The sequence below is a fragment of the Leptonotus elevatus genome, chromosome 6 (genome assembly GCF_054856555.1).
Source record: "Leptonotus elevatus isolate MCC_2025b chromosome 6, RoL_Lele_1.0, whole genome shotgun sequence".
In the NCBI taxonomy this organism is placed as follows: domain Eukaryota; kingdom Metazoa; phylum Chordata; class Actinopteri; order Syngnathiformes; family Syngnathidae; genus Leptonotus; species Leptonotus elevatus.
The window spans coordinates 15877378-15889204 of NC_141244.1; the positions used below are offsets into that span (position 1 = coordinate 15877378).

The window sequence follows — 11827 nt, forward strand, 5'->3', positions numbered from 1 at the left end:
AAACCCAGCAGCAGACACGCATGATGCATGTCAAGTTCGACGTCACATCAGCTAAGTGCATCCGGTTAAGTCTTTAAAAGAAAACGCTTTCAACGGAGGTGAGCCACTCCAATTGGAAACTTTGTTGAGCAATGAGCACAATATTAAATCGTAGAGTTAGAGCTATAACTATGTACGACAATTTCTCGGCATAACATATACAGTAATACACTATCCAATGCTGAGAATAAGAACAATAACCCATTCGTTCTTCAGAGATAGTAAATTGCCTTAGTACATATTAGATGTTCAAATAATTAATCTAAAATTAAAAATAATAAAAATAATTTTTAAAAAAGTACACCGTTCACGTTAATTAACTGGGGGTATAAAACATATTATTTTGAAAGGCACATACTGAACTTTCGGTATTTTAGCTTGACCATCCAGCAACGATTTAACTCCTCGTGTATGCAAAAGGTTGTTAGCAGGGAATATAAGTCATCAAATGGTGATTTAAAAAAATGCAACAATAATACATCATTTGAAAGCTTTTCTCACTATTAATGTGACCTATAATGTACAACTCAATTGAAAACAACATTAAAGAGAGAAAGTGTGGTTGTACAAGTGTGCACTCTTTCTTATAACTGAGAAAGTGCACATTATGATTGCATACTTTTACAAACACATTCTCTCATTTGTCTTTACTGTACCCGTCTTGATTTGATTTTCTTATCTCAGTTGTCTTGTACAAGTTTTAGGTCACATAAATGGTGGAAAGAATTTCGAAAAGATTTTATCTAGGTCTCATTTTTTTAATATGTCAAAAGACAGCATTTGAACTGGGGTGTGTAGACTTTTTATATTCCTGGCTTATTTGTTAATGTATTTTCTCACTGTTATGCACTACATTAAATGGTTGATCAAGATGTAGAACAAAACTGGCCAAAGATCAGATCAGATTTTTTTTTTTGTGCAATTGATTTTGGTGTATTAAAACAATTTTTGAGGTTAAGGAGCGTGCAGCACATGTGCTAAAGATAAACTGCTGTTTGTAGAGGAGAACCTGGAAGAACTCGCTGTACCTTGAACGTTCTTCACTTCAAAAGCTGCTCCACACTTTTATGGTTTGTTTCTGTTGGCGGGTGTTAAAATAGTCTGGCTGCAGAACACACGCGTCCTCATGTTATGACTATGTAAAGGCCATCTTTTTTTTTTCTCTCTGCATGAACTCATTAATGTGTATTTCGTACACAGCACACTCCTGCTGAGTATATTCCAAATGAGTGGTCATGATTGCAGGTGGTCCTCAGTTAACATTTCTGATTACAAAAGGCAAAAAACTAGCTTGCCCCAGCCATGTGAGAATACATCATCATCACATGGCAGAAGAAAGCATAACCAGTTACCATTGTCATTGTTTTTTTTAATGTTTTATATTTATGGCATAAAAGTGTTTATCATAATAAAATGTGGTGTTATTCCGACTACTACTAGATTTCTGTAAATTAGTGATAGTCTACAATACATTCTGATATACACGTGCAGTCAACAAAAACTGTATTTAAGATAGGGATTTTCAAACTTTTTGGATATAGGGACCCCTTCGAGTAGTGTTGTGCGAACTACGTCCTGGGGGCCACTTGAGGCCATTTTCTATTTATATAAATAAATAAATAAATAACTTTTGACACTGCCTGCAACACTATTGTGTGCAGGTCCCCATTGGTACAACGCACCTGATAACTAATAATAATAATAATACATTTGACTTATAGAGCTTTTATAGATATGCAAAGAAACTTTTTCCAACTACAATAACATTTTCTTTATAATGTCTCATGAATTAAACTATTTCAGTTGCAGAAGCAAAAATCTTTCCCTCCACTTTCTGGTCTGAATTGTGAACCTATCACATTAATGGTTAACTAAGATCCTCAAGTAAACATTCCTTCAAAAATGGTCATCTTATTACCGGGTACGCTTGCTTTGGTTCTGAAAATGGAGATCAGATCAGGAATGTGGGCTACCACAAAATTATGAAAAATTCAACACGGTTTCCCCTTATCACTTTTGACAGGTGTTAAAAACGAGAGGAAGAACAAAAAAACTTTGGAGACTCTTGCCTTCGAGGGTAACAGAGTTACGTCATAGAGGAGCTTCTTTTTCAGGTGGATACTCAGGGCCGCCGCACCCTCGGCCCTGACTTTGGATGCCACTCCTCCTCATGCTCAAAACGTTCGCCTGTAAATGCCATGAGAATTATTATTTTTTAGATATTTAAACCAAAATATTCAGTTTATGAGAAACTTAACTAAATCGTTAATTGTAAATATTTATCCAACTTTGCTAGCTGATGTGCACAATCACAAAAAACATGGCTGCTAAAAAATAAAAAATACTTAAGGACTTTTGCAATTTCAGCACTAAGAAATAAACAGGATCCCAGTTTGAGAACCACTTATTTAAATAGCTTGGCCCACTGTCGCAGATGACGAGCTATGGACTGATGCGTGTCGTCCGCTATTATCTTAACAATGCAGCTCTATGTACAGTCCTATCCCACTTCCCGTGCGTGAGAATATTACTTGATGGTATCAATGGAAGCTCTCAGAGCGAGGACCCTCATATGTGTGCTGCTGCTGCTGGGATGAGCGTAGGCATCTCATTGATGTCAGCCTTCACTCATCCAGCCTCGCCTAATTATTGCCTTCGCTTCATGTAGCCCGGCTCACAGGATGCAGGCTGCATCCTCTTCGCGTGCCTCTCTTCCCTCCGCTACATCAGACACCTTCCTTGAAGGGATCATAAACACGCGGGAAAATGTCAGAAAGCTAGGAGAGAGGATCCTGGGAAGGGAAGCAGGAAATTTGGATAAAATGTCCTAACCTATTAAGGACGTAGGGAACATCATCAGAGCAGTATCACGCATTTCCATGTCCAACACTAATTGCTAAGGTACTTTTTATTACTTAACAATAAAAAATAAAATTAAAAAAGGTTAATATAGTAATTTGGGGGGGGGGGGGGGTTGTAATACACTAATGTAAAATAGAATTTTATCTGATTATTCAATGGGATAATTGCTTCTAAAAACATTCAATAGTGACAACCCTACTGGAGTATGTATTTGGAAGTATGTCAATCAGAATTAGTAACACTAGAATACTGTAGACAATTTAGGGTTGAGTGCAATTACTCGGCATTGCTGTACAGTGACATTACCAACAAACGGTGTGGCATGCATATTACAGCATTTGTATGCGAAACATTTGCCGATGTTCATTTCAACTTTTGACCTAAGACTAGCTTTTGAATGTTTGTGTTTAAACACTCCAAAAACACCGTTGTCATGTTAATGAACACAACAACGTACTTTTGATGCTTGTGTTCAGTTGAAAACTTTAATTTTTTGTAATCTGAAAAACGAGTGGTGCTTTCCATTGTTTTTTGGATGTGTTCCCGCCGGCATGCTTTATAATGTGTGCAAATGAATCACCATTGGCACATGCGCTGGTATTCCATTGCTTTCAGCAACTTACCTGACACATCAGACATTGTTTGTTTTGTTAGGGCTTCTCTGTCATTGGAAGAGAGTAAAAAAAAAAGTAAAAAAAAGAATAAAAAAAAAAAGGAAGAGAGTAAAAAAAGAAAAAGAAAAAAAGAACAAGTTTGAAACAATAACAACGAAGCTTTTGACTTGTCTTCCCCCTCTCTCTGGATTACCCTTTGACGGCTACTTTCAGAAGATCGCAACTTCCAGACAGAGCAATTACGGTTTTATTTACTGTAGCTCTGACAGTAGTATTTCTCCTTCTCCCCCGTTTTTCTCACTTAACAAGCATGTGCCCTTGTAACATGAGCGACTTTTTGAGCATGGAGGGAACACAATACAAGATTTCTTTTTAAAACCCTAGCTTTGAGATTTGTCTATGATTAGAGTACAAAACCCTTTGTTTGATCCTTAATGACAGACTTGGGATCGCAATGCACTGTGTCAATTGTTTTTAGTGTGGCAACCCAAGCAAAGTTGTTTTTAAGGTGACACTGGTGTGATTGTATGGGGGATTAAAGATGAACTTTCCTTTGCATTCTGCAGAAACCTTTGAAGTTGTGCAAAGAAAAAAAGAGCTGTTGGCCAACAAACAAAGGGCCCATTGTCTGCACTCTGCAGCTGACATGCAAAGAAGCCGAGTATCCACAGAATGTGAGACATGCTCGGATGAACAATGCCACCACTGATCTCTTCATATAAACACCGCTTATGACTGATACATATCAGGAACCCTGTGACAGTTGTGCGTTCGGGTCAAGGAGGCAGCGAGCGTCACACAAGCCCGGAATGTCATGCCGGGTCACACTGTCTGAACTGATACTGACAACTTGCACGAGCAAGTCTGGAAACCTCCGCGATGCAAGTGTTTTACAAGGCACACTTTGTAACTTTCAGTAGTGCTCGATTAGATCAACTCCTAATCTGCCACAACTAGCATTCAATTAGAAACGTTTTAAAAGGAGCTAAGGATACTTGCAAATAGCATTGGGGCGACATCTGGTGACAAAAATGTTTCACTGCTACTGTTGTGCACAAATACAAAAAATATTTTATTTCAGTTATGTACAACAGCTTTTTTATTTTTTTTTATTTTTTTCAAGAGCTCAGTATTGTTCATTCGGAAATGTCATCATCATTGCTCTTTTATTATTTATTTTTTATATATTTTTATTGTTTTTATTTTTTTGTGTGTGTGTGTGTGTGTGGGTGAGTATGTGTATGTGCGTGCGTGCGTGCGTGTATTTGTTAGCTCACCAGAAAACCTATTAGAAAAAATCTCATACCGTTCACCTAAACCGAACACCAGGAGACCCGAGGGGACCAAAGAAAACCAAGGAAGGTGAAATCCAGCACCGACCAGACACCCCCCACCAGAACTCCTCCCCAGCCCAAGAAACATCCAGACCCCAACAAATCCAAAAAACATAAAATCAGGGAGGCCTCAAGAGACCAAAGGAGAGACCGAGAAAAGGAAGGAAGGACAGACGAAGCCGCGTGAGATCCGCAGACACCAGCCTCCACCGATTCAATAACCTGAGGAGGAAACAGATTGTGTCTGAGTTTCGGTAGATGCTGGTGTGGTGGATCTGGCATGCATGAAAATCTCCACCAAAGAGGGGAGCCGTCGACCCCCGCCGGAACAGAGCAAGCGCAACACCTCAGGGCCCCCCAGGCCGCGGCAGCGCCAAAGGACGACCCCCGGGCCCCGCCAGGGCCACCGGCCGGAGAGCAAACCCAGGAGCAGGAGCGCCCCCCGCCCCAACACGGCCCGCGCCCCCGGCCCAACGCAGCAGGACGGGGCACTGCAGGCCCACCAGGCACCTCACCGTGCCCTATATGTCTATAAAAGTGTATTGTGCAAACCTAGTGTAGTGAGTTAAGAGGAGTGACCAGCGGGGCCCTCCTCAACCGGGCGGGGGCAGGAGGCGCACCGGCCCACCAAGCCCCCACCCACCCCACCAGGACCCCGGCGGGCATATGGGACCCGTCTGGCGGGGCGATAGGGCTCGCCCCCCGGATACTGGGTCCCGCCCGAGGTGCCAGGACGCCCACCGGAGCGAGCGTCACACAAGCCCGGAATGTCATGCCGGGTCACACTGTCTGAACTGATACTGACAACTTGCACGAGCAAGTCTGGAAACCTCCGCGATGCAAGTGTTTTACAAGGCACACTTTGTAACTTTCAGTAGTGCTCGATTAGATCAACTCCTAATCTGCCACAACTAGCATTCAATTAGAAACGTTTTAAAAGGAGCTAAGGATACTTGCAAATAGCATTGGGGCGACATCTGGTGACAAAAATGTTTCACTGCTACTGTTGTGCACAAACACAAAAAATATTTTATTTCAGTTATGTACAACAGCTTTTAAAGGGTGCAAATTTAATTTGCTCGCTAAATATGGATTCATGTCCCTTTATAAACTAAACTAACAAATCTGTTTAAAGTATATTGCTTTTTTATTTTTCAGATGTGACAGAGGACATTTTCTTAATGCTCAAGCCTACATATACGACAATGTCCATCAGACTTGAGATTAGGGGGATCCGAATGATCACTGTAAAAATTTAAACAAGTTAACATAAACAGTTTACAGTGCCAACATATGTGGCACACTCCATTACCGGCGTACTGCTTTTCATTTAAGGCTTGTATGTGTTTTTCATACAAATATTGACTTTACTATTAGGGTAGCAAATTTGGATTTGACCCACTGTGTAGGCATCTTGAACACTTCCCAACTGGAAGAGTAACGGTTTGAGCTGCTGCACCAACAAATATACAGACAGCATTTCTTAACAATAACTTTCCGTGGCTGAATCAATTTGTGTAAACATTCAGCACTAAGTTACCTGATGATGCCTCATTAAAAAAAAATGAAGCTTGTAGACTATAAATGTGTCAGACACCATTTACAAGATGAGCTTTTTCCTCCTTCTGCTTATCCACAGCCTGGTCCAGGGCCTTTAGAAAACTTTCCAGAGTCACTCTGGGCGTCTGCGGGGGGAAAGAGCATGATTAAGAAACAACACAACTCTTATTTGTATGTTCCTTTCAGATTTCAATCCAAAGCTTACCTTGACGAAGAGTGCATGAGCTAGAAAGGGTAATTTCCTCAGTGCTCGTCCACTCATTCCTTTGCTTTTTCTGAAAAAACAAACAAATGAAATGTTCCACAGAATAGCACACGACTGGCTGCTGATGCATCATGGGAAAGTGTACTCACAAGGCGATGTTCCTCAGGGCCAGGCTGTGTTCAGATATATCACTCTTAGCAAAGCCCATGGTCTCCAGCTCAAAGATAGTGAAGAGGGGCTGCCGCGGGTAAATGATTTGACACTGCACACATAAGGGAATCGTTGTTATCACACACGTTCACACGCTCACTTTCATTTAGGAGTGAATCCTCTTACCTTCATAAGCTCGTCAAGGCAGGAAAGAAAGATGTCATAGATGCCCTTCTCAGACGGAGGTCCGATGTACTGCTTGATGTCCGCTCTGTCTACAAAGGCCAAGTCGATCTTTTCGGTCATATTTGAGGTAGTAAGGATCACCACGTTGGAATGTCTGAAATAAGAACCTGAATGTTAACATCATGGTAGAAGGGAAGAAAAAAAACGTGAAATGGTGGGTAAAATTTTCCAACTGTTTGATTTGATCCAGCTGAGTGAGGACAGCGTTGACCACGCGGATGGCGTCAGACGGTTCCGTTCCCGCCTGGCAGGCGTTCCTTGCTGCTGTCAGACTCTCCACCTAGCATCAGTGACACAAAACAAACAGCCTCTTTGGATTTTGGAGCAAAATACACACTCCTGTATTTATAAAAAGGCTAATAGTGATAAAGAAATATACTAAGTAAACTGATTGTGTACTGTATAACATGTCCATTAAGATTACGTTGTTGTTGTTTTTTTACAGGTGTGCAAATTCCTGGATTCAAGTCTTGGCTAATGCTATGCTTTGTGGAGTTTTTATGCTCACCCAGAGTTTACATGCGTTTTCTCCAAATACCACATCTACCACCCACATTCCCAAAACCTTCATTACAGATTAATTGTAGACTAATTTGTCCATAAACCGTTCTTTGTTCAATTGAACTTGTGTTAATTTCATCAGCCATTTTTAGATTTAGTCTCAGTTTTAGTCCAATTTCAATCACACTTGTTAGTTTTTATCAGTTAGTCAACCTCCTCCCATTTTTATTTAGTCAACTTTTAGTTGACTATAAATTGAGCATTTTAGTCCAAGAAAACATAATTTCATTAGTCTAATTTTAACAGAAACTGTCAACATTTTAGTCCAGTTTTAGTCAGGATAATTATTATTTCTTTTGTCAGCAGATAATATTGAACATTTCCATCTCATCTAAAACTACTTCACATAAATGTTTTCTCTCATCTTTTTTTTATTTATTTAAAACAACTTGATACACAATTACAGTATATCAACAAGTGGTCATTATGACTCCATGCTATGAGCTAGTAAATTAGCTAGCATTAGTTAGCGGTCGGATTAACATTGTTTGAACGTTAGCCTATAGCTGTAGCATTAATGTTACGTTGCACTTGCTATCTGCTAATTTGAAAGGGGGTGTGTCACTGTGTGTTAGTGACAGATTAGCAGAGACAGGATTTTACAAAATTATAATTTTCATCTTGTTTTTGTTCACGAACAAAAATGTCCTTAGATTTTAGTCCAGTCTTTATTAAGTAACCTTAATTTTCGTCACGTTTTTATTAGTTGACGAAAATGAATACTGATTTAGTCCTAATTATTGTTTATTAATGGCGGTTTTAGTCTAGTCTAGTTTTCAACCGGTGAAAAATGTGTGTTGACTAAAATATATTTATTTAGTTTTCGTTAACAAAATTAACACTAATATGAGCCCTGAGATTGGCTGATGATAAATCTCTGCCTCTTGCCCGTTTACTGGACAGTACACAAGTGTTAAAAAAAAATGTTGGTCAATTCAGTCTCTGACTAGAGTTCTACCAAACCAACAAGAATAATAAAAAAAAATTAAAATAAAGCCATCTTCTAATCTGCTAAAAGTTAAAGAAAAAGTGAAACGCGCATTGAGCTAATCCTCTGATGTCGGCTACATTTGTCTACTGAGGTGCGCTGATCGCTCACATGATACGTGTATGGCATATTTTACCAAAATCTTTGGTTGAACTTTAACTTTTGTGCTTTCAGAAAATAATTTGAAACAAACCCTATTGGCTCATATTCAAATTACCATAAAGTCGTTGATGAGGACTTTCAAGATATAAACTGCAAGTACTTTTTCCAAGCAAGAATCATGGTTAAATTGCCTGAAATTTTTCACCAATCTACACTAATTAAACTCCCAAATTAGCATAAGAACATTTTATATCCTTTAAGTTCTTGATATGCCATCACAACTTTTCACATAAAGCTAATACATTGCAATGGCTGTCTGTTCCTGCAAATGCAATAATGATAGGGACTGATAGATTTGTGTTTTGTTTACCTCATCAATGAGAACAAAAACAAGAGCATCTTTGTCATCTATTAGCTGCTGAATCTTCTGAAACATCTTTGTGACCAGTTTGCCGCTCTGCAATAAAGATGTGTAGTTAGGAACCAAAGATCCGTTCCCTAGACACCTGGAAAGTGCTCATTTACCTCAGAGAACCACTTTGAGAACAAACTGTGGCTGTTTATCTCGATAAACTGTCCATACGTGTACCTGCGAGGAGAGGTAGTAGAGTGTGCGCAGGAATAAAAACAGCAGGTGCTTTCGAAGCCCAGGCGGTTTTAATTAAATGAAGGTCGTCTTCTCACCGACTTGACAATCTGATTGACAGCTTCTGGGCAAGAGCTTTGCACAAGGATGTTTTCCCGGTGCCTGGGGGCCCTGGAAGTGCGAACGCAGAAAAGTCTTAACATCTGCGATACAACAAATTGTAATAATAACCGGGGTATTGTTCTTTAAAATTGATACCATGGAGCAGCACGACACGATTCCACGAAATCAGGTTGCTGTTGACGTTTTTGTCCGAGAAGTAAATTGTTGTTGTGACATAATTCAGTAGCTGGAGGAGAACCAGAGTAATTTCAAGTTGAGTACTATGCTGTACCAGAATTTCTATGTAATGATGACATAATAACGACAGCATATTCACAGACTAGGGATTTGATATCTGATTTCATTGACAGACAAGATTACTTCATTAACCATGCGGAAAATTAATGTGCTTTACCTGAGTTTTGACCCCACTGTCATACATCAAACTCTCCCAAATACCATGGAAATCAGCTGCGAGAAAAAAATGAAAAAATTATTCAAATATCAAATATTATTCATAATTGGAAGCAGTGAATATGACTCCAAAGTTTGTAGTTTTAAAAGGTGAAAACAGGTGATTGAGTATTAAATAAAATATGCATTTTCTCATAATTATCAGCAGAAAATCGAGACAGCAAAACCAGCTTCTTCACATAACATACTCCTTTTATATGGCGCCCCCTGGTGTTCAGACTTAGACATCATCATCATCAACTGAAATGGCTTAGGGTACAGGCCGTTTAAAAAACATGTATTGGATATTAAAACATTCGGTAACAACAAGCTGCTCTCCTAAAAAGTTTTATACTCGAGTAAAACACGCTATGTTCAAGAAAAAAAAAATTTGTTTTATTAAACAATATTTAAATCTTTAAACAATATTTGATTCAAATTAACAAATTTGTATCACAATTGTAAGAAGTTATGGCATTCTTATCAGTATTATGTATTGCTGAGTAATCAAATATATTAATTACATGAATATTATATTTTATGGCTATGTAATAGCACTCATCTTACACGTGCCTCGTTTTCATTATTATTCTTTGTCCAAACGGATGTATAAATAGATTAGTATTACAGTGAGCATTTAAAACTTAGTGTTCTCTCCTGTATGTCCTTAATCACCTGCTGGAAGCAACCAGTGGTTAGCCGCTGAGAGCTCCTCATCCTCCTCCAAACTGAGTGTGCTTGGTCCATCCTCATTCAGGGTGAAGATGTGGAAGGAAAGCGTGCAGCTCGTCAAATCGATAGGCTGAGCATGGAGAATGAACAATGACAAAAGATCAACGTAAATAACCACCAAGCTCAAAATAAACTACCTGTGTTGGCATCTCTTCCTGATCAACAATAGCCACAGATTCCACATGAGTATGCAGGAAGCCTTCATCAAACTCTGTCCACTTGTAGTTTCCGAACACCATGCTGTGGCGACTTAGAAGAGCCTGAACGTGCATCCTCACCTCAGGCAGTTTAGCTGTGCTACAATGTCAACAAGATACATGGGGCGAAGGGAAAATACATCAACATACAACGACACACATTTTAATCGAAAAATAATACAATACAATAAAAACACTGTGAGGGCTGTCAAGTTAACTGATTTAATCAAGTCTTATATATAGTGCCAATTTATGACAGACGTTACCTATATTATATGGAGCAGAAGAGAAGCACTTAACTGAATCGTATATGTGTAATTGTGCATGCAGTGGGCAACGTTGGAAAGCAAAAACTCGGTCTAAGGAAGAAAACAACAGTCTGTCTAAAATGGTTGGGTTGGAAAAAAACCATGACAGAGGAGAGACTGACACATAGGGTAAAGACTATAGAGAGAGAGATTAGATGTGTACCTTGGGTCAAATTGGTTGGAAAACAGTGAACCAGAGCACAGTGTACAAGATTAATTGTATTAAAAATAAGCATGTTATGTTATGATGATATGCAGGGATAAAGGTGTGGCTAAATTTATTAGCAGGTGTAAAAGTGGCATTGATGGCTCCACTCTTGGAAAAACAGGCACCTGGCTGCCACCTACTACAGGGAAAAGGAACACCCAATGTCGTAGAACTTAACCCACCTTTGGGATTTAACGTGGACCTCCAAATCGATTGTTTGTTTTCTCGTGTCCATGTCGTCACTTTCCATTGCTGTTGACAAACGAGCAACAATATGAAAAGGGGGGGCGTAAACAAACATTCCCAGCTTTGACGACTCTTTTGCTCGGAATGTGAGAAATTAAAAACTTCATGGTTGTACGGTAGCTAGCTAGGTAAGTAAGCACGGCAGCTAAAGGTTGTTGTTGCTATGAAACCAAACATAACCAAACGTAGTGTAAAATATATACATACCAAATTGTAATTTACCGAAGCGAGGTTGACGCTTTATCGAAAGAAGACGGTGAAGTCCTAAAGCTCGAATTCAGCGCGCTGCTTTTTGAACCGGAAATACTAAACAACATTCACACAACGTCATTTC

General features: G+C 39.3%; 1 protein-coding gene across 3 annotated transcripts; it reads right to left on the reverse strand.

The window, feature by feature from the left end:
- Nucleotides 1-5850: 5850 nt before the first annotated feature.
- Nucleotides 5851-11803, reverse strand: trip13 (thyroid hormone receptor interactor 13). 3 transcript variants are annotated; one of them, XM_086078592.1, is made up of 14 exons: nucleotides 11701-11803; nucleotides 11430-11499; nucleotides 10672-10831; nucleotides 10478-10604; nucleotides 9765-9820; nucleotides 9506-9596; nucleotides 9346-9418; nucleotides 9187-9250; nucleotides 9032-9118; nucleotides 7184-7290; nucleotides 6951-7104; nucleotides 6764-6876; nucleotides 6615-6684; nucleotides 5851-6534 (listed from the first exon to the last, which is right to left on the reverse strand). In XM_086078592.1, the coding sequence occupies exons 2-14, from the start codon at nucleotides 11495-11497 to the stop codon at nucleotides 6439-6441; spliced, it is 1266 nt and encodes a 421-aa protein (XP_085934718.1). In that variant the 5' UTR covers nucleotides 11498-11499; nucleotides 11701-11803; the 3' UTR covers nucleotides 5851-6438. The 3 variants fall into 3 exon arrangements, with proteins under 3 accessions (XP_085934718.1, XP_085934717.1, XP_085934719.1); XM_086078591.1 differs by having other exon boundaries at nucleotides 10669-10831; XM_086078593.1 differs by lacking the exon at nucleotides 11701-11803 and having other exon boundaries at nucleotides 11430-11501.
- Nucleotides 11804-11827: the final 24 nt, after the last annotated feature.

What these genes read in the sequence shown, in the direction of transcription:
- trip13 (XM_086078591.1), bottom strand. Translation starts at nt 11,497, where the DNA reads ATGGAAAGTGACGACATGGACACGAGAAAACAAACAATCGATTTGGAG. An exon ending in AAGAGATGCCAACACAGGTA is followed by an intron (nt 10,605 to 10,668) that starts GTTTATTTTGAG and finishes CTCCATGCTCAG; the next exon opens with CCTATCGATTTGACGAGCTG. An exon ending in CAGCTGGATCAAATCAAACA is followed by an intron (nt 7,105 to 7,183) that starts GTTGGAAAATTT and finishes TTCTTATTTCAG; the next exon opens with ACATTCCAACGTGGTGATCC.